At 46.8% G+C, this 22,479-nt stretch overlaps 1 protein-coding gene across 1 annotated transcript in view; it reads right to left on the minus strand.

Moving 5' to 3' along the window:
• Positions 1 to 22,479, minus strand: part of EHD4 (EH domain containing 4) — a 74,571-nt gene that overhangs the window by 41,607 nt on the left and 10,485 nt on the right. The window contains exons 2-3 of the mRNA XM_058541330.1: positions 13,801 to 13,977; positions 4,490 to 4,587 (exon numbers count right to left, since the gene is read on the minus strand). Coding sequence (XP_058397313.1) covers positions 4,490 to 4,587; positions 13,801 to 13,977 — 275 coding nt within the window. The remainder of the gene's footprint in view (positions 1 to 4,489; positions 4,588 to 13,800; positions 13,978 to 22,479) is intronic.

Below are 22,479 nucleotides of genomic sequence, written 5' to 3' on the forward strand. Positions count from 1 at the left end.
TCTTTTATTGGCTACAAGAAAAGAATCAAGAAGTCTGTTGGACTTTTAGGTAGCTATTACTTGATTTGAATAAATTATTATTATAAATAAATCAGAACATGTTTATCCCCACTTGGTGGGAATTCTTTATGTCAGCCAAGAAAGCTACCGTGGAGTACTAAGCTCAAACTTTGTTCATAAAGATTTTCTGCTAACTATAATTAAACTAAGGAACATTTGAAGGGTAATGGGTTTCCATATGGAGTAGAATACCAAAAATTTCTCCAAAATCAATTATGCTACCGGGTTTTATTTATAGAGTTCCCAAACAGGAGATTTAGATAACGTTTACTCCCCCCCGCAATGCTGACCATGCATTCTTGTTGTACTCTGGAGCACAGAGCAGGGAGGCAGGGGGTATAGACCTGACTTCTAGGCTCAGTGTTAAGATTCTGCTGATGAGAAGGCTGTGCTAAGACAGACTGTAATTGGTAAAGGTCACTTCTAACATAAGAGTGGGTTTGCCATGTTTTGCCTCAAACCTAACACCACAAAATATGAATATCTATCATGTAGAGATGTCAAGTGTCTCTTCTTGTCACCTATGACTTTGGCTTAGAGAAAAGCAATGACTACGAAACACCTTGTCCTCCTTGTAATCATACTTGCCCCCTCCACTCAGCACAGAATAAAAAGGAACCAGGCTTATGATGTCACGAGAGAGAAGAACGAACAGGAAGAATGGAGCCACAGGCGAGGTGAGCCACATGACTGAACCCCAGGTCCATGGTCCCCATTTCTGCTTTCACCACTAAGCCATCCGGACTCCTTCCTGGGGTACATCCTCCCTAAACCATCTGGTCCCCAGAGCTCTAGGACACCTGGGTAATGCCCTGTGGTGCCCGAGGGCTACCACGGGTGATGTGAGGCCAGCTCCCCAGTTCAGGGCCCTCCTTCCCCATTCCACCCCCAGCAAAGCAGCATAATGTTCTACCACCCCACCTGCCATCTGCCTTGTCCCACAATGAAGAGGAGAACTCTGGGTGTGGGGCAGTCAGTGGGTCTTCCTGGGGGTGCTCAGCAGTTACCACACGCTCACCACCTCCTCCTGCAGCTACACCACGTGTCCAGCATGCTCTCAGCCAGGCTGCACAGCCCTGCAGGCTAGAGAATGGGCTGGGTCCACACAGTAGCTTCAGCCATCAGCAACTGCCCAAAGCCCTCATCCTCTGGGCCCGTTCCCCAAAAGCGGCAGCTCGTCAACAGTTTTTACTCTGTCCGCTCTCCAGATGTCAAGCTCGGTCACCCATCTGCCCAGCAGCTGGAGAAAGAATTCTCATGATCACTGGAAGGCCCTGCTTTCCCCGAGGAGGGAGGGCGAGGGCTGAGCTTCTGTCTGAGCATGATCGTATGTAAGTTTAACTTAGCGAATCCTCAATGATCAGCACAGTGTAGACATACAGCGAGGGCTCTGTACACAGTGGCTGTTCTCACACTGCTGGCTCAGACACGCACTTCAAGGAGGCTCTTTAAATGTGTAGGAGGGACCTGCCTGATGAGACTCTGCTGGTTGAGCGTGAATCCATCAACCGCATAGAGGGACAAGGAGAAAACATAGCAGCCACCACCTTTCCTCTTCCACAGACAAAACAGCTGTAAGGGAGGAAAAGCTCCACTAATAAAGTCCATGGTAGATGTTGGAAATGTTCTTCGGGGTCACAGTTTGTACCCACTACCTCATCCAGTGTTGACATAAATGACTGGCCCAGGTGGCGCTGTGATTTATGAAGCAGGGGGGATGCAGGCAGATATGAGCATGTGTGAGAATGTAGCACTGTTTGCAATCGTCTAAACTGAAGCAGCTTTCAAACAGTACATATTCTTTGGGGTGAATGTTTTGAAACTGTCAGCTGAGTGACTCCAACCACCAGCTGTGCCCAAACGCAGTGTGGTACTCAAGCCGGGGAGCCCTGGCCGCAGTGGGTAGCACTGTCATTGTTTGCAGCTCTCAGTCCTGCCCCACCAGCTGCTGTGTCTATCGGGGTGGAGGGACCAGCCGACTGCTTGGAACCATATGTGCTATTTCTATGCTAGGATATGAGTAAGTACATGCCACGGCAAGTCAGATGAGGATATGAGTCAGATTATTATAAAGTATTTAAAAGAACTGATCTTCATAGCATCCTGAAAGCATTATGCCATGCAGCACTACTGGAAAGGAGCTACAGTTTGAAAGACACTTAGGATTACTAAACATACAAGAAACCCCAAAGACTATGGATGATTAGAATTGGCCAAAGGTCTACCAATGAAAAGAAATGGAAAAGGTTGAAGCTAAAATCTAGAGGTCTAAAAATTTAGAGGTAAAAAGAAAGATTTGTCACCAGGACCACATATTTCCCCAGCATACTTCATTCAGTCAGACATGTAGATGGAGCAAAACTGGGGCAACTAGGAAAAGCTGTGGAATGTGGCTTTGCTCTATTTTCCTTTTAAAACAAAACATTTTATTTGCAGAGCAACTTTTATGGGGCCAAATTAATGGTCCTAAACTGCCTCTTAAAAAAAAATCTATTGGCACTGAGGCATAAAGATACAAAAAAGATGTCTACCTGTCAGACTATTTGTAAGAGTGAAAAATTAACTATCACAATATCCACAAATTAGTTAAACTATGTTATGTCCCTTTGATGGAATCTAAGCAGCTGCTAAAAGAAATAAAGTAATTTGAATATACTAGCATGGAATGATGTCCGTGATAGACTGTTAATGGAGAAAACAAGTTGTAGAAAATGTGCATGGTAATCCCATTGCTGTTAAACACGCTATGTTTGTATATGTGTAAGAAGTCTCTAAGGAGCCAGAGAAAACCATTAATAATTGTTATTTGTGACAGAGAGAGATTTTTGTACACCCGTATTCAATGTTTGAATCCTGTACAACAAATATTACTTTTATAACAAAATAAAACCAACAAAGATATTTAAGAGAGAAGAATAGTATTAACCGGGCCTTTTCTATAAGTGCAATGTTCTTGGAGGCCTCAGGGTCCCGACCTAATGGCCTGAGTCCCCGACCTAATGGTTGAAGGCTCAGCAAGGCAGTCGGAGCTTTCGGCGAGTCCATGGAGGCTGCAGGTCAGCCCTTCTGAAAGGCCACTGGCGGGACGGCTTATAGACCTTGGAAGCCCTTTCTTTACCCGTCATAGGACCCTTGCTTTCTGGCTCCTGGGCACGTCCCTTGCCTGTGTAACTGTGCTTCTGCTTCAGGACCGCTGGGAGTTCACTGGCTGGCCCTAATCTGTGGCCGTGACCCCAGACAGGTCACTGCTCAACCTTGGCACGCCAGCACTTCTCAACACAGTTTTACTGACGTGTTGTGAAGAGTTATCAGTGAGAAGTGACAGCAGCAATTCATCTGCTCCATCTTCTCCCTCCCAGCAAAACATGAGGGATGATCCTTTGTTCCAAGGGCCTGGGCAAGGGGACTTGACCTGTCTCTGTGATGCAGGAATCCACCCTAGCGCACTTCCGGTCAGGAATTTCCTCTCTATAAGTAAACTGTGTCCTCTGGTCTGCCCCCGATGGCCCCTTTCTCCAGGAGGGTGGGAGGGACAGCAGGCCCATCTGTTTAACTACAATGCGTGGGTCTGGAAACAGTTACTGTCTCAGCCTTGTTTTCTGAAGGCTGAAGAAGCCCAGACATCACTGTTCTTTGCAAGCATTTTCGAGTCTGTAGATCTCCTCTGAATGCCTTACAGTCTCTCCTTCCCCACCCTGGAGCTCCCCTTAGGTAATTCCTACTCATCCTCCAGATTCTGGCTCAAATGTCACTTCCCCTGGGGAGCCTTTCTCAAAACCCCAAGGCCAGGCCAGGTCCTCTGATATACGGCCCCCAGCACCCATCTCAGAGTGCTGATCCCAGCTCTCCTTTTCCATTTATTTCTGTGATAACTTGATTAACGTCTGTCTTCCTCATTAGAACGTGAGCTCCTCGAGGGCAGAAACCGCACCTGTTTTTGCTGCATCCCCAGTGCGCAGAACGGGGTCTGGCACCAAGCAGATACCAGCAAAGCTTACTCAGTGGAAGGAGCTGCAAAGGCAACCGGGCTGGAACATGTGCCAGCAGGGGAGGGGGGCAGAGCAGCTGGGAGGGCTTCTCTCCCTTGTGGTGACTAGCTGGCCTCCTTTATTTTTTGTCACGTGTGTCTAAGTGAAAGGTTAGCGAGCGATATGTCCCCTCTTAAAGTCTGGAGATTTATCTGAGGTGGGTAGATGATAGTGTTTAAAGGAATTAAGAGGTTATGGCTAAGGCTCCAGAAAGTTTCTGCAGTGACCTTTGATGCTATAACTTCCCAGTTATTTCTTGGGGTCCCTATAGCTCTGGAGCCCAGGGATGCTGGGGGTGCCCTGGAGGATAGATAGAACACGTCAGGGTCTGAAGTCCTCCACCAACATCAGAGAGAGCCTCAGCCAGTGCTGGGTGAGGATGAGGTGGGGTGGGCACTGACCTCGGCTGATGCGCTGCTTCTCCCCGGACAGGATGCCGGGGCTGTCGATGATGCTGATACTCTTCAGGACCTGATTGGGCAGCTGGGAGCACATGAATCTGGAAGAAAGGGACCAAAGGTGGGATGAGAAATGGCGCCATTGCAGAGTGCTCTAACTGTGGAGCTCCTTGGCCTCTCTGCCTGCTGACGTCATCTGTAAAGTGGGGGCTTGGAGGGGACTGACCACACCTCCACTGGTGCTACGGAGACCAGATGCCAGACATGGGGCAGGTATGGGAGGGTGCCCAGGCACCTGCTGCCACCAGATCCCTTACTGTTAATTTTGATTTTAGCTAACATTTATTGAACACTCAGGTATTTTATAAACATCATCTCGTTTGTTCCTCATATTAACCTCACGATGAAGAAATTACTGTAAACCTCAGAGAGGTTAAGTCACTTGCTCAGCATCACTCAGAGCTCGACCTTAAACCCAAGTCAGCCTGACTCCAAAGCCCACCAGCCTCACCTGCCCTCCTCCCTGTTGCTCCTGGCCCAGCATCCTGGGCTCCTCCTCCTAGGGGATCCCACGCCTCCTTCAGGGTCACTGTCCCACTGGGCCGGAGCACCCTGTCCAGCCCCGGCCCACTCCCTAATGTGACAGTGGAGGTACCGGGGCCTATTTTCATTGTCTGATGCCCCGGGGACTCAGCATCCAGCCTGGCGCCCACCATGGCTTCAGGCTCAGGGTGGAGCAAGTGCCTGTGGGCAACACCCCAAATCCTCCAAGTGTCTAGTTGCTTCGGTGTCCTAGGGGTGCCCGAAAAGCAGATGAAGTTGAGGGAGGAGACCCTGGCCAAGCTTCTCCTAGCTTCCTTCCTTGCCCATCACTTCTGCGATACCATCTCCTCCTTCTCATCCCCCTGATGTGGTTCCGGTCAGCTGCCTTGGCCTTGGCCTTCCAGAAGCAGAGTGGAGTGGCAGGAAAACTGTGGCCTGTGGATCAGCAGACCTGGGGTCAGGTTTTTGCTGTGGGGCCCTGGACAAGGGCTTCCCCTCTCTGGGTCTCAGTTTCCTCATGTGTGAATGGAGACACTTGGACCAGGGCCTGGCAAGGTCCTTTTAGCTTTAACACCGTAACTCTAAAGGAGCAGAGGGAAATGTTTTGTTACTTCCAACCCAGGCAACAGAGCCCGAGGCGGGTCTCTGTTAGGCGCTGTGTATGTTTTAAGGCGCGTAAACTGTAGAGCGCCTCTCCTCTTCCTGTACAGCCATGCGAGGTGGACATGTCCTGAGAAATACATTGTAAGGAGATTTCATCATTGTGCGAACATCATAGAGTGTACTTATATAAACCTGGAAGGTATAGCCTACTACACACCTAGGCTCTAGGGTACTAATCTTATGGGACCACTGTCCTGGTATGTGGCCTGTCGTTGACCAAAACATCGTTATGAGGCACGTGACTGTTCTGTAGGTGGCTAACCTCTATATCTGTGTGGGCAGAAGCCTTTAAAACCTTGGTGAGGGGCCGGCCCCGTGGCTTAGCGGTTAAGTGCACGCGCTCCGCTGCTGGCGGCCTGGGTTCGGATCCCGGGCCCCCACCGACGCACCGCTTCTCTGGCCATGCTGAGGCCTCGTCCCACATACAGCAACTAGGAGGATGTGCAGCTATGACATACAACTATCTACTGGGGCTTTGGGGGAAGAAAAATAAATAAAATTATTAAAAAAAAAAAACTCCTTTAAAAAAAAGAAAAAACAAAACAAAAAACCTCGGTGAAAGCTCAACTCTTCCATTCAGGGGAACTGGCAGCGTTACTCAGAAAGTAAATATGCGGGGAATGCAGGCCAGGGAAGCCTGCCCAGCCTTCACAGCGCACATGTGGACGGCAAGCCCATGGCCAGGGTGGGGCACGGCTGGACGAGCAGGAGTGGGCAACCCTGAACAAAAGGTGCAATCACTGACATGTCAAAATAACTTTCTTTGAAGGTGCTTGGGATAAGTTTCTCACACATTCTTTCTTTTCAAGTCAGCCCAGGAAGATAAAGGAAAAGATATTATGATCATTTTGCAGCTGGAAAAGTTGAAGCACAAAGCAGTTTTGACATCTGGAGGTCACGCTCTAATGCACGGCTGGCTGGAGGCTGCCACCTAATATTTCTGACGTCAGTTGAGTAGATGTCATAAAGTTAAAGACCTCATAACATTAAAGATAAAGGGTCAAGTTAATTTAAGAGAAGCCCCTCATTTCTGATTTCCTCCTGCCCCTCCTGCACCCTCCACCTTTAAATAAATTCCAATGCCCAATGCTCGGGGAGCAGATTTGTGAGAATAAAGTGAACGGTGATCACTAAGCATTCTTTGTAAGATCACACACTGAAAAACACCATTATTCAATTCTCTAGAATTGGGGTAGGAGCAGAGTTCTGAGCACATCAGTGGAGATTTCTTGTCAGTAATGATTCAGTCTCTTATCACAGTCCCATCCTTTTTATCAGACGGCATGAGACGTTCAGCAATGCTGAAAAAAATTGCACATATGTGAAACTATTTTACGTAAAATATTCCTGTGAGAGGCTGACCTTCTTTCCAAAACACAAGCTCATGCTCAGTATCAATTTTTCTGAAACACAAAACCCCTGGATTCTAATGTGAAGTTAATAGAGGGATTCAAAATGTATCAACTATCCACTCCCTCTGTGCAAAGTGACAAGGTTTCAACAACTCCCGTGCCTCCTGATCCAACAGCCAAGGCAACATGTGTGAGCCACAAAACAAGACGCAGTTAGACATGGTGATGTCACTACACAATAAACAAGGGAGCAGGCGAGGGGCCAGGAGGGATAACTGTGGTGGGGGAGGACAAGGGGGAGGGGGAGAAGGAAGGAGGGGGAGGGGAGAATGAGGGGGAGAAGGAGGAAGAGGAGGAGGAGCGAGCTCTCCAGGGGCACCCCAAGAGGGGGTGGTTGGGGTTGTGTGTGCAAAGCTAGGCTCCACTCCATGAAAGAAAGTGGAGGGGTAGGGTGGGAGGGTGGGCAAGGGAGACAGAGCACAATTCACCTTTCAGACCCCCATGTGGGCGCACAGCTCATACTCTAGGGAGTAGAACCACATGTTTTCTTATAGTTATGCTGTAATCAGAAAAAACCCTAATGCAATGCTGTTAGAGCAATCTCGTCATACTTTTATACTCTAAGAAAGGAAGGTGAAGAACAAGTTACTTATTGGGTACACCACAGTCAGCATGGGTCAGGCCTTCCCTGCTTAGGTGCGTCTGCTGAAACGTTTCCAAGCACAGATTTGCTGTTCCAAGGTGGATTTCCTTCTCCTTCCCGGAGGGACTAACAAAAAGTGTGTCTGTGCCTTGCCTTCTACATATCACATGAAACATGCAGACACGTGCTGGTTAAGCCCAGGAGCCTCACATACGCTTTTATGAAGTGTCTCCCTCACCCAGGGCTGACCTGATACATTTTGTTTTCTGATAGAAGGAGGGGAGAAGGGGACCAAACTCTACACTGGACCCCCATTCCCCGTCATCCCCACAACCAAGGAAGGCTCAGGCGTAACAGAAAGCGGGTGGGTGAGGGAGTGGTCTGGGCTGTAAGGTCTCGGACCAGGGGCTTAGGAGTCCTGCCCCACAGTAAAACGAGGAGGTGAGAGGATTAGAGTTCTTAAAATTGCCTCCAGATGCTAGCATTCCAATTCAGTGGTCAACATTTTTTAAAAAAACAGGAGTCCCTTACTACTGCTTTTGATTTCCAAACAATGCAGGGATATCTAGTAATAAACAGCACAAACGTTCACTGACCACTTCTGCATGTCAGGCACTGTTCTAAGCACTTTCTGTACACATTAACTCAATCTTTGCCACAACCTCAGAGGTAGAGGCTGTGTACCGCCATTCTACAAAGGAGGAGACTGGGGCACAGCGGGGTCACACATCACAACTTGCCAAGTTACATGGCTGGTAAGTGGTGGGGCTGGGATGCTACCTCGGCAGTCTGACTCCAGAGCCCAGGTTCTTGACTACTAGGCTGCTCCTCCATTTCATGCCTTTGAGTCACCACTGTGTACCTTTGTCACACAGGGGGCAACATCCTGAAACAAAGGAGTGACGTGCCACAGCCCTGGAAGTCCTTGCCAAAGTAGCTCCCATGTGTGTGACCCACTCTCTCCCTACTGGTGGAGGGCGGGGCAGTGAACAGGAGGCAGAAGATCCCACTTGGGCTTGCTCACTCTTTGACTTTGTGTAGGTCTCTGAGCAAATCTACCAGCCTGAGGACTCCTAGGTCATCATTAGGTTCAAATAAATCTAAATTTACAACGGAGAGAGTATGGAGCTATTTCAAATCACCTCCTTCCACCCCAGCTCACCTTATTGAGGAGAGTAAGACCAGAGAGATGACAGGACTTCCTAAGTTTGCACAGTAAATACCACACAATATACAAAAAGACTTTGACAACTAACCTGCAGTAATTATTACGACATGGTCCTGCCACAAATGGCTGATCAACCTTCCACTGCCCAGGAGGAATTTACTTTCACATTCAGACTATAACAAGCCCATGATTACCCCTTAGATCAAATCAAATCAAATCTTTAATCTCTCAGATGAAAAAAACCCCAGCAATTTTGCTGGTGAATCAAGAGTGATTCTTGGCAAGAGCCTATTTTCCTTAATCTCTGCGGCTAAGTGAGCTGGTGGAGCCAGCCTGTGTCTGGACTGATGCTGTGTGCCATATTAAGTCAGCTTTTAAAAAATTCCAATGGTATTAAGTGACTACATAATATTCATAGTCTAAAAAAAGTCTATTTAATGAAGCCTCATTTAATTACAAACATAGAGGTAAAAATAGAGTATAACAAAAAATACATGTATGTATTCTATTATTGCTAAATCATTACACAAATGTTAAGACAGTAGTTTTTTTTAACCATCGCCATCATCAGGCCTGATAAAATGATCGGAGCACTGGAAGGACTGTTCGGATTACTTCAGCTCAAAATGAAGTTTCAAAATTTCAATTCCTAAGGCCAGTGATTACAGTTATTTTTCAAAAAGAAAGAGGCAATGAAGAAGTAACTGAGACTGAGAATTTCTTCTGTGAAAGACTACAATTTAAAATTACACTAGACCCTAAACTAAAAACAATGTCTATAGCTATCTGGATTTTAAAAAAAAGACTACCATTTTTAGAAAAGTAGATTGAGGGAAAAACATAACATCCAATTCAAAAGCAGGCTGCAGGGGGAAAAGTCAGATGCCAATTCTTGACACTTCTCCAACTGACCAAAACACACTGGCGTCTCCCAGGACTCGTGCCCTCAGGGTGCTGTTGGTGTGTCCATTTCCTCCTCTGTGAGGTGGAACTGCCTCCTGATAACAGACTTGGGAACTCCAATAACCACATTCCCATGGACCAACTCCAGGACAGGTCCGCCTGTGGAACTCCTCTCGAATGCAAAGCAGAATAGTGGAGTTTCAGAATTCACATTCAAGTTGTTCCCATAGAACTCACTTTGTTCTAGACTCAACTCCTTCTTCTATAGTTCAAGTATGGAATTTCTATAATTTGAAGCTGCCTTTTTGGGAATTTGCCTTCATTTCTCAGAGGTGCGCTATAGACCACCTGCTACTTTCTTAGAAACCAGCCTTGGAGATTGACACTCAGGTTCCACTGGTTTGCTTAATGCTTTGAGGCTGGTGTCACCCTCCAGGTAGCATCTGGTATCGCCTGGCAAAGTACTAAACTCTTTTAAAGATGCCCCTGGGGGCCGATGTCCAAGCCAGCGCCTGTAATGAGAGGGCAGGATAATGAGCCCTATCCCTGAGGGGACTGGTGGTTGCTCAGTGGAGCGGAGAGAGAAAGTTCTCCACAGCAGACAACCAATTCTCTTTCCTACTAAGTACTGTATTTTAACCTAGTTCCCTGAAAGTATGCTGTGTAAAAAGAAGTCTGCCTGCCTTTAGCATTAACCCTGCTGATGTCCCCACAGGGACGCTATAATTACGTACACACATTCGTGTGCCCTACACTAATTGATTCTCTTTCTTACTTAAGTGCTGGATGAAACAGCAGCACTGTCATGTGGCTACGACCTAATCAGGCTGTTTACTCTTAAGTACGCTATTAATATACATGAGGTTCATCCTTATAGGTGAGCCTCACATATGCATGGCCACCAGGATGGCTAGGACAGAAACTCCTCTTTGCCGGTGCTTCATGAGGTGCAGGGTGGTAGAGACAAGGGAAGAGGAAACTTGAATTTTAATCCTGCTCCGCCTCTCCTTGGGCAAGTCATTTTACTTCTTTGCTCTCAGTTTTCTCATCTATAAAATGGCCATAGTGTCATCTGTCTTACTAACCCTGAAAAGATAGTGTATATGAAATCATTAATCTATAATTTGGAAAGTAATCATTATCATCTTCATCATCCTTGTTGGCGGGCTATATTAACGACAGCCTTAAAAGGTAGATGGGGGGCAGTAGGCACTGATTCTTAGTCGAAACATTTTCTTAGTTGAAACATAATTCCATTCGGCAGCTCAGTGCAGTGGTCACCAGCAGGACTCTGGGCCAGACGGCCTGGGTTCCAACCCCAGAACTGCCACTGATCAGCTGAGTGACCCTCTGAAAGTTAAATTAACCTCTCTATGTGTCAATTCCTCCTCTCTGCGCTGGAGATAATAGTGGCACCCACGTCACAGGGTTTTTGTGAGGAGTTAGAGCTAATGTACAAGTAAAGTTCAGAACAGTATCTGACACAGAGTGAATGCCATATAATTATTTGCTGTTATTTTTCTATATATTCTGAATTTAATTAACGCTTGATTCTATAATGCATGGATTATTTTCAAGTTTTATTTATTTATTTATTTTCCCCCAAAGCCCCAGTAGATAGTTGTATGTCATAGTTGCACATCCTTCTAGTTGCTGTATGTGGGACTTGCCCTCAGCATGGCCAGAGAAGTGGTGTGTCGGCGCGCCCGGGATCCGAACCCGGGCCACCAGCAGCGGAGCGCGCGCACTTAACCGCTAAGCCACGGGGCCGGCCCTATTTTCAAGTTTTAAATGCTGAGATAATGACACTTGCCATTCAAAACCTTCCCCAGATGCTTGTTTTTCATACAGTAAATTGTCTGCTAAAATAAAACAAGCCAGTAGCCACTCTTCCTGGTTTTGTCCTTGTGAATTTGAACTTCACAAAATGGGAATTTGCGAAAAGTGGCAGCTTCTTTCTTTTTTAAGCCTTTGTCAGGCAAAAAGAGTAAAACTAAGGGCAGTAATGAAACCACAGGATTCTAGGCAGCCTTCCATGGAGAAGGATCCTGTACCCTGCACTTTCCAGGGCCTCCGGAAACTTCTAGGATCAGTCTTGGGACAGGAAGCCTGGCTGATGCCTGCCCTGTGACCATGGCTCCCTGGGAGGCCCTGCTGGGGGAGCTTCTTGTCCCACTTCCCCTCAACTGTGGCCCACTCTGTCTTGAGGGACCCTCTGGTGTTCTCCCACCCGAGCTCAACCTCACTTCTCCCACAAGGAGATGCTCTGGTGCCAACCAAGGCTGCCCTGGAGTTGAGGAGTAAACTCTTCCTGGAGGAGAGAATCCTGAAGGTGGAGAAACTCATCTGGACACAATTCTGCAAATCACTGTCAGCAACAAGATGGAACTTCTCTGTGACTCCATCTACATCATCTGCGCATTTCTGTGTATCCTACCGCCACTTTCCCTTGCTGCCACTTGGATGCTTTCTTTGATTTGCGATAGCAGCAAAACAAAGCCCTTAAAGGAGAGCACAGGTCCCAAGAGAGTTTGGCTGTTCACAGAAGGCACCTGTGGAAGTTGCCTGGGCCGCCCTCGGTAGAGCCACCACACAGCATCCAGGCACATCATTTCTTCCACAATCCTTGTGAATGGTGCCCCCTGGAGTTGTGCAATGAGGTGCCTCAGCCTCTGGGAGGATCCTTTCCTATTTTTTAAAACATCTAAAAAGGAGAAGTGCGGTTCAAGTCTCTTGTCTATCGGCTCTAGTCCAACCTCTCCCTAAAGGGGCAGGATGACCCCTCCCTGGCTCTGCACCTCCTACCGCCTGCTCCCCAGACCAACCAGTCTAAAGCAGCAGACTCATAAAAGAGGTGAACGGAAGGGCAAGAGGAATGACAGGAAAGAAGAAAGAGAAAAGGGTTTGTTTTTTTTTTGGTGAGGCAGACTAGCCCTGAGCTAACATCCTATGCCAATCCTCCTCTTTTTTTGCTGAGGAAGATTGGCCTTGGGCTAACATCCGTGCCCATCTTCCTCTACTTTATATGGGACGCCGCCACAGCATGGCTTGACAAACGGTGTGTCGGTGGGCGCCCGGGATCCGGGCCTGCAAACCCCGGGCCGCCGCAGTGGAGCATGCGCGCTTAACCCCTGCGCCACCGGGCCAGCCCCAAGAAAAGGGTATTTTAAAAAAAAGGCCAGGAGGAGTGGCAAAGAGGAGGCGGGGAGGGAGGTAGGGGCATATCATGTCCGAAGGCGCAGAGCTGCATCCAGGAGAAACTGCTGGCTTGTTCTCTGCCCCCGCACCCCTCCATTTCACCGGGAACTCTGGGGAAAGGTCAGGGGACAGTACAAATACAACACATCTCCAACAAAGACAGAACATCAGTGATTCCACAACTTCACATCCACAAGATAACAACCATGTAGCAAAATTAACTTTTTCTGTTGTTTTGACTCTATTTCCCCTGCCCTATTCTAATGAATAAGGAAGCAGCTCAAAGCATGGGAGTAAGAAGCATAAGGGACAGCCGGGGCGGAGGGAGAGGGGGATGGGGGGGTGGGGGGTGGGGGTGTCGGGGGGTGACCTGTCCTGGAGTAATCAACAGACTATATCTGGGTGTCAGGTAAACTTAAGGGGTCCTCTCAGCTAAGCTCTCTGTGCAGGAAGGAGGCCCCAGCACACCATGCCTGAGATGTGGCCATCCAGCCACCACTTAACATTGCCAGTGACGGGGAGCTCACTACCTAACAAGGCAACTTGATTTATTTTTGTACAGCTCAAATTATTAGAAATTTGTTCCTTGTACTGTGTGGCCTTATATGCCCAATCCTTGGCCTTAGCTCTGCCCTCTGAAGCCACCCAGAATAGGGATAAATGACCATTTCCTATGATAATCTTTCAAATATCTGAATACGATAAGCATATTCTCTATAGCCTCTCTCTTCTGGAACAGACACGCTCCGTTCTTCTGTTTTTGAACCTTTACATGTAACTGGCAACAATCCAAAGAAAAGGTTTAAAACAACCCGACCAGAGATGGCAGTTTGCTGGTCCTTACCGATTCAGGAAAGCATTTCCAAAGCGACTAAGCTTTCGAAACGGCTTTTTGGGGTCCACAACTAGAGCATTCCCTGGGGTGCTGCCCTCGGTTTCCCCGTACATCACAGCGATGAAGGAATCGGTGGTGGGCTCTGGACCAATCCTCATGCCTGGGAAATCCTGCTCCAGTAAGTATCTGGGAGAGGAGAAAAGACAAGAAACTTAGCATGTTGTCACAAGAGGCCCGACAGCTCCTTGGGTCTACCAATTTTTAACATAATCATTTAAAAACCTAGAAATACAACCCCCAAGACAAGGAGAATGATTGGCAATTTATTCTTTTGCTAATAATGAATTTTCAAAGCTTAAAAGCTAGAGACCTATTTTTCCCCGCAGTGTAGGAAGCCCAGTGAGAGAGGTCAGACATCATGCAGACTTACTGGGCCTTCTGGACGTGCACTTCTGCTGAGCACAGCAGTGCTCGTTCGCGGTTCCATTGGCGCAACAGACAACACCCAGAGAAGCGCCCCCAGCCAGCTCCTATGCATCCTAGGAGGCCATGCTCAGGCTCACCTCCTTTAGGGAAGTGTCCCTGTCCCTCCACTGTGGTGGGGATGTCTCCTCTGTGGGCCCCGGGCAGCCTGTGCCTGCGGCCATCATGGTACTCACCATGGTTACTACACTGCTCTATTTGTGGGTCCTTGCAGGCAGGCCCTGTCTATGGCCAGATGCATATCCCCGGCACGTAGCACTGTGCCTGCCCAGAGATGGCACTCAATACAGTGAATGAAATAATGAAGCATCTCCTTCCTTGTCCCTCGCAATCAGTGAGGCCAGCACATCCCCCCTTGTGCATTTTACAGCTCCCTTGGACTCCTGGAGGTCGTGGCCAAGGAAGACAATCTCCAAAGAATTCGGCAGCAACATAGGCTGCTATGGGGGCTGGGGGTGAAGGAGGGGGGCTCAGATTAGACATCACCAGGGCCATCACTAGCCCTTTGTACAAATTGGAAAAAGATGCCCCTCCTTCTAGGCAGACACAGCCCTGCACCAGGGTTCACAGCTTAGCAAGTAGGACTCTAGCTGGGTTTTACCTCCCACACGCCCCCTCGCCCAGGTGTCCTCATGTAGTTTAACCTGGACAACTGTATGTAGTGGCCCTAGCAAATGGCATTGAGGGTTCTTATTCAGAGGGCTGAGGAGACCAATTGATGTGATATAGGGCCTAGGCCTGGATCAATGACATGGTTGGGATGGGGCAAGGGAGCCAGAGGCACAGTGATGGGGAAAGTCTGCTTTCTCTGGGAAATGGCTGAGTCCTGACATAGCTTTTCCCCACCCCCACCAGCATTTCATTCACTGAAGCCCCTCAGAGCCCCTCCCTCCCCACCAAGATTTCCTTTCCATGATGTAGGAACACACATGTATATTTATGCATATATGGGATGCAGGGGCAAAGACTACTCCCCCCTTCCTTTGCAACCAAGGGGAACACGAAGGAGGGAGTATTTTGGGATACATTTCACTCATTACCCAGCAACAGGTGGAAATGCAACACCTTCAGAGAGCACGTGACAGTGACTGTGAACAGGTCCTGGGGTGGGGAGCAGCAGAAGAGAAGCCCTGGTTGAGGGGACTGGGGCACAGCTGTGTCAGCCCTGCCAGGCAAGTGACCCTTCCCTCTGTTGAAGAGGCTCAAGGGCAGAAACCTGCACAGCTTTCCCCAGCTCCCCATCCTGCAGCTAACCATCTATTCAGTCCTAAACTATGTCTTTGTTTCTAAAATGTCCTGACTGATCAAATGTAAGGCCGGAACCTGTGGCTTTATTTCCAGGGATACAGGGAAAGAACTGAACTATCAACTCTCCAATAGAACGTTGCCGTCTTTCGAAGAATAAGAAATTAAGCCACCCTTTAGACCTATGTTTTCTATGTAAATAAAATTGAAATTGTGTAGCAATCTTAGAAGGCTATATTCTAAACGTTTAATTGATTTCAGTGTCAGTTTCAACATCATCCAAAGCTTCTCCATTTCTGTGAAGTTGTGGAGCACCAGCATAGATACATCATTTAACTATGTCCCATAAATTTAGAGTAAATGTGGGGGAAAAAAAATCAGATAATAGCCCCCAGCATTTACTGAGAACTCGCTACTTACCTGGTGTGGTACAAAGCCCTCTACATGCACAACTGTTTCGTTTAATCCCCACAACACTCTGAGGTGGGTGGAAACATTATCCCCCATTTTACAGGTGGGAAAACTGAGGCATCAGAAAGGCTAAGCAGTTGCCCAAGGTCACACAGTAAGTGTTTCTGTGGAGATGGAACACAGGCAGTCGGACTCCAGGTTTTGTGCTATCTCCAGATATGTTTAAACCTGGGTTTGAGCTCGTGGTTTGCTGAGGTTGAGGAGCAAGAGGGGAGTGGAGGGCCCTCACGCAGAGTGTGTCACTGGGCATGAGGCTCCATGACCCCCAATTTCCTCGAAGTGAAGGAAAACAGCTCTCCAAACTGCCCTCCTGCGTGGTCCGTGGGCTGCCCGAACAAAAAGGGGCCAGCTCTCCCCATTCTCCCTGGGGAGAAGCTGGGGAGAGGAGGTGCTGTTTTTCAAAACACATTCAAATTTAATTTTTAAAAATTTTCAAAACTTTTTAAGGCAGCTAGTAGACTAGTAAATACCCTTAGAAGCAGAAATGTTCATGTTTATAAATTCTTATGAAATTCCACACAAATCTTAGAAATCCTGGTAAGAGCTACAGTGAGAACATCTCATATCTTGTGGATCTCCAGCACGCACAGAGTGTACACAGAGCGCGTGGATTTCATATACGCACATGAATGTGGAATTCAAGTTTTACAGCCACGCTGGGCGCTCAAGTCTGATGTCATTCAGCAGCAAAGCTACAACTCAAGTCCAGATCGCACCTCTCCCACGTCCAGTTTGATTTCCACACCCCACGGCTTGGACGAGGCTACGCCAGGAGGCCCGTGGGAGAGACAGGGGAAGGGGAGATGGGCCGGGGCTTGGAAGAACAGCATCCAGTATCACCAGGCTCCCTGCGGCACACAGTCTCCCAACTCACAAAGGGTTAGGTCCAAGTGTCGGTTTGAAACCTGACAGGCACCGTCCCATAGGACCAATGTTAACAGCAATGGTTGGCTCGCAAGACAGCCTACAAAAGGTCGCACACACCAATAAAACAGACAAAGCCAACAAGAAGTGTCACACTACCTTTTAGGGGAAGAGCCGTGTGTTGAGTTCCACCTCGGGTGGCTCTCTGCAACACGGCCCCTTCTTAGCACCTTCCCAGGGCTGGGCAGGGGAGGGCCCTCCACCTCCAAGCCCCAGGGAGGTGAGAAGGGGGCTCAGGGAGGGGTGGGGGGCATGTGGATTCGCGAGGCAACAACACACACAAGGGTAAGTTGGACCGTCCTTGCCAAGGAGTGCCTGAATGGCTTCCCCATATTTCATTTATATAAAGTAGAGAAAAACCCACTAATTTTGGAATCACAAGGGTTTCAATGAAAAACCTAAAGTATGAAATTGTTTAAAGTAGAGCAGGTGTTTCTTACTTTCAAGTTCAGACTGTAATAGAAGCTAGAATTTCCTAAGGAGCAACCCTGCCAAACAGAACTTTAACAAATAATTATTTTTAAAGGTTGGTGCTAATGTGAATCCATATGAAGTAAAAGGTGCCCCCTGAACTGTGACCTTGGTAAATCATTCAGTCTCTGGGTCCCAGACATATAGGAAGAACTAGAACCAGGAAGAACTACTGTGTTATATAGCTTGCTTACACTATTAATTCGCTTTGTGATACTTTCTCCCACAGATAATAAAAAGCCAAAGTTCAATGTTCAATATCAAAGTAATACCAATTAAAGACATAGCATATTAGCATTTTAAAAAACTCGTAATACTCAACCCTGGTGAGGGTGTAGTGAAGTAAACACCCTGATATATGTTGGTGGGGGAATAAATTGGTATAACCTCAATGAAAAGCAATTTGATACTTTGTATTAAATGCCTTTAAAATGGAGTAATTCTACTTTTTGAAATCTATTCTTAGGAAAAATCCTAGACACATGAAAAAGATTTTTGCATGAAGATGTCCATTGCAGCATTATCTGTAAATGCAAAAAAATTAGAAAAAAAATGGTGTTCTCTTCCCCATAGCTCTTATCTCCCTCTGCCATAATATAAAATTTATTTATTTATTATTATTTTTTATTTATTCCCTGTCTCCCCTTGGGAGAGTGTAAGCCCCAGAAAATCAGGGCTTCTTGTCTGTTTTGTTCACTCATGCTTCCCCCATGCTTGGAACACTCTGGCACAGGGCTGAGGCGCTCAGTGCACCCAGGCCTCTGCAGGTTGAACAGCACTTCCTTAGCGAGGCCTCCTCTCGAGCACCCTGACAAAAGCAGCCTCTTCAGTCTGTCAGATCCCCTTGCCTCTCTCGCTCTCTCATTACCCTACTCACAGCATTTATCTGAAATTATGTCATGTTACTGTTTGCACGTTATTGTCCCAGGATGGTAGGAGCATCTTGAGAGGGGCCCTCGTCTGTCTGGCTCACCATCGTACCCCCAACATCTAACACAGCCTCTGGCACATGGTAGGTGCGGAACCAGCATCCGTGGACTGACCGACTTCTCCCCGCCCTCATCCAGCGGCCGTCAGGCTCTGGCCCCCCTTCCTCACTTCTCTGCCTCCTCTTCACACCCCATTTGGGTTCTGGTCACTTCCCAGTTGCCTCCCAGGCATCTGCCCTCCAGGATCAGATTCTTTTTCTACAACACCACTTTAATCAGACAGCCTTCACTAACAACCTAGTCCTCCCCAGAAAACTTCCCTTCAGGGACCCCCACAAGTCACCCTCTTCCACCTTGTAGTCTGGGCTCTTGCTCTTCTCCTATTATGGACCTTCTTTCCTCCTTGATTAGCCTCTTCCAGGCCTGAAATTCCTGCCCCTGTCCTCCTTCACTTCATTCCCTTTGTCTGGGGGGGAATCACATCTCATGATCTCTACTCTCTATGCTATCGGCTCTTTAAGTCACTTTACAAAATGCCACCTCCTCCAGGGCAGTCCTCCCTGATCACTCCAGGACTTTTTTCTGGGCCCCTTCTCTTGTGAAGCTCCTCACGGAACCCTGAGTACTGGTGTTATTTGTGGGCCTCTTTCCTCTTCTCTGACAGGTTATCACTTCCTGCAGGGCACAGTCCACATACCAGAACTTTAGAGCCCCAAAGTCTCTTAGGAATCATCTGCTTCAACTGCATGTCACCACAGGTGAAGAGACTGAGGATTAGAGCAGGAAAGTGACATGTTGCTGGTGAAACTCGCTAGCAGCCATGCAGGACTGGGAGCTCCTCCCTCCTGGCCCGAGGCCTTTGCATTTACACCAGGCTCAGCCCCATAGCCTTGGGGTTCCACCCAGCCCTCAGCTTCTGGTACCCTAAGTAGGACCTGACAGATACAGGAGTTAATATTTGACACTCTAAGCTGATTGCCCAGAAGAGTTACACTGGGGGATTGTGAAGCTTAGACACACTTATGTCATACTGCTGGGCAGGCAGGCATGTGTCATGTGCAGTGAGGGACCAAGAACAGCCAGGACACGGAGTATCTGATGTGAGCAAGTGAGACTGAAGTGATGAGGTTCAAAGCCAAGCACCTTGAAAGGAAGAGTCTAAGCGGATCCTGAGGTGTGATGTACACAAACGGGTTACCCACACAGCCACACATACAGGGCTGATGGATTGTGTTAAACTATTTTTTGACACCTCAGAGGCCTTCCCAAAGCAATGAGTTCCGGGGACTTTGTGGTGTGATCTGCAATAACAAGAATTCAAAGGAACCAGAGGCCACAGGAAGACTACAGAAAGAATCTACCACGGTTCAGAGCCGACCGGCCCAGCACACAGGCATCCTGTGCGTTAGAGGGGGTGTTTGTCCCTGGCTCCACCTTGCTCTCCTTTTCCTGCGTTCTCAGAGAGGGCTGCCAACTCCAGTGGTGATTGCCCCAAGAGTCTCGAGCTAAGCCATCAACTTTTATGCTGCCCAGGGAGAGACATGTGGATTCCAAGCAGCTGGGCGGAGCGGGTGGTGGGGAGGACGGGAGACCCGTCACCTCCTCGTCCCTGTCCCCTGAGAGCCAGGGTTCGGCCTTGTCCAAATGGTGCCTGGGCACAGTGGCTGCCATGCTCAGCCTATGCTCAAGGAGCTGCTTTCATGTCAGGGTGTATGTGGACAGTGTCTTTGTTCCAGTGCTTAGGCTAGAAATTTTTTTTTTTAACTTCATAGAAAAAAATGTCATTTGTGACAAGGGGATGAAAAAAATCTTCAAGATGATAACAGGTCCCTCAACATACTCAAACAGCTCTTCTCAAAGATGGGCTTAAGAATGACTAAAAAACAAACTATAAGAGGCACATTATTCAATGACAGACATCCAAAATTCCAGTTGCAAACTGTCTCCCCTGGGCATTCCTCTGGGTTTTGACTGTCACACTTGTCCTTGGAATAGTGGAAAAGGCATCAATTATTTTAGTAATACATCTAATGTTTCAGGACTTAAGTGCTGAATAAACTTATTTCATCCTAGTACCTTATGGGGTAGGTACTATTTTTATCCCCATTTTACAGATGAGAAAACTAAGACTCAAGTAGATTAATTGGTTTATTAGAACCTAGGATTTCTTACCAGTCCTGCGTTCTGTGAATCATAACAAATATCCAAATCTAAGACATTTTAGTAGGTATTCATTAAGTAAGCACTCTAAAAAGTAATATGGCACATATATTGTGGGTGCTTTATGAGCATTATTTTTAAATTCTCAAGCCAAAATCTAGAGAAATGGCTTGTGTAATGATAATTGGGACTTTAAAAAAAAAAACATGTTTGTGCATACATTGGCATCTGTGCATACAGCTTCAGGGTTCAATTCATTGATATGGCCTGGGACATTTTTAAAAAGACCGCAACAGTCATTTTATTCCTCTGAGTATCACTAAGGTTTTAAACCATATAGACATAAAAGAAATATATAAAGTACAACTTTTGAGTTCAGTGGAGCAGCTTTATTTCCTTATTTTTAAATCCAGGGCTATGAGTTTAAACACATTTCAATTTATACTAAGTGTTGGAAAGTTTTACATAATGTATTTTTTATGGATAATACTTGATCCGCTATTTCACTAGGAGAGGGACTGAAAGGAAAAGGTTAGACCTTCAATTCCGGTTTGTCTCGAATCTGGAAATGATGTTTCTAGAGCAGTTTCCTTTGTTTATCTTCATGTTTAATTCCAAGAAATGGAAGTGGGAGAAGAATCAAACATTTATTATCACAAAAGTCTTATAAAACGGTCCAGAATATACAATTATTTCCTAGCAAGTTAGTACTAACACCACCACCACAACCACACAACTGTTACGACACCACGCGGGACAGTTTCTAAGGCATTTCACACATGTTTTATCACCTCACCCTCACTGTCACTGGAGCAAGTACTTTTATCCTTAGCTTATAGAAGAGAAAACTGTGCTGATGACAAGTGAAGTAGCTTGCACAAGAGCATACTATAATGACTACTTTTTTTTTTTTTGGTAAGGAAAAGTAGCCCTGAGCTAACATCTGTTGCCAATCCTCCTCTTTTTGCTGAGGAAGATTGGCCCTGGGCTAACATCCGTGCCCACCTTCCTCTACTTTACATGTGGGACGCCTGCCACAGCATGGCTTGATGAGCAGTGTGTAAGTCCGTGCCTGGGATCTGAACCCGTGAACCCAGGGCTGCCAAAGCAGAGAGTGCAAACTTAACCATTGTGCCACCAAGCCAGAACCTATAATGACTACTTTTAACATTTTGATATATTTCCATCTAGTCATTTTTCCGTGAATATAATTTTTTCTTCACAAAATTGGGATCCAAGTATTTAAACAATTTTGCATCTAGATTTTTCACCATTAGTTTTTCCTCACGCCATTAAAAATTCTTTGAAAACACGATTTTTAATGGCTGCATATTATTCCAAGGCAAATATGTATGAATTTAGTTTGCCACTTCCTTACTGTTGGGCATTTAAATAGCTTCCCATTTCTTGCTATTAAAAATAATGCTGAGATAAATTATCCCAGAACAAACATCTCATCTACTTTAAAAATTTAATCTTCTTTGAGTTACTGAAAAACTGTCAGGCCAAGCTTCACTTCCATTTTAAAACTACGCGTCTTCCTGAAGTGTGAAACCTAGCTTTTATTTTCATTTTTGGTTTTCCCTTAGTTAAATCATTGACATATTATCACCAGGAGTGCTTGTTCAGATAACATCATCTTTGAAACTGCTGTACCAACCAAAGGAATGGACATTAGCCTGTTGGACCAAGAAACTGGAATTTGCTGGGGAAAGCCTTGTCAGATCTCTATTTTTCCAGCTAGGAATGGAATTTAAACTACGTGAGGCTGAGCTATGCTTAAAGGACACTGCTATCTAACCTATGCCAGTACCTGTAGCTGCTCCACTGCACCTTCCATGCTGTTCTGGAAGGAGGGTGGAAGAAAGGGAAAGGTAGGAAAGGAAGAAGAAGAAAGGGAGAGGAAGTTTCCTGGAATCAAAAGCAACATACTTCCCAGTTTCTTACTGTGCCGTTTATTTTTTCAGTCACTCCTTTGCTCATGTAATGAAGATCTATTAAGTGT

Source organism: Diceros bicornis, chromosome 5, assembly GCF_020826845.1.
Source record: "Diceros bicornis minor isolate mBicDic1 chromosome 5, mDicBic1.mat.cur, whole genome shotgun sequence".
Lineage (NCBI taxonomy): Eukaryota > Metazoa > Chordata > Mammalia > Perissodactyla > Rhinocerotidae > Diceros > Diceros bicornis.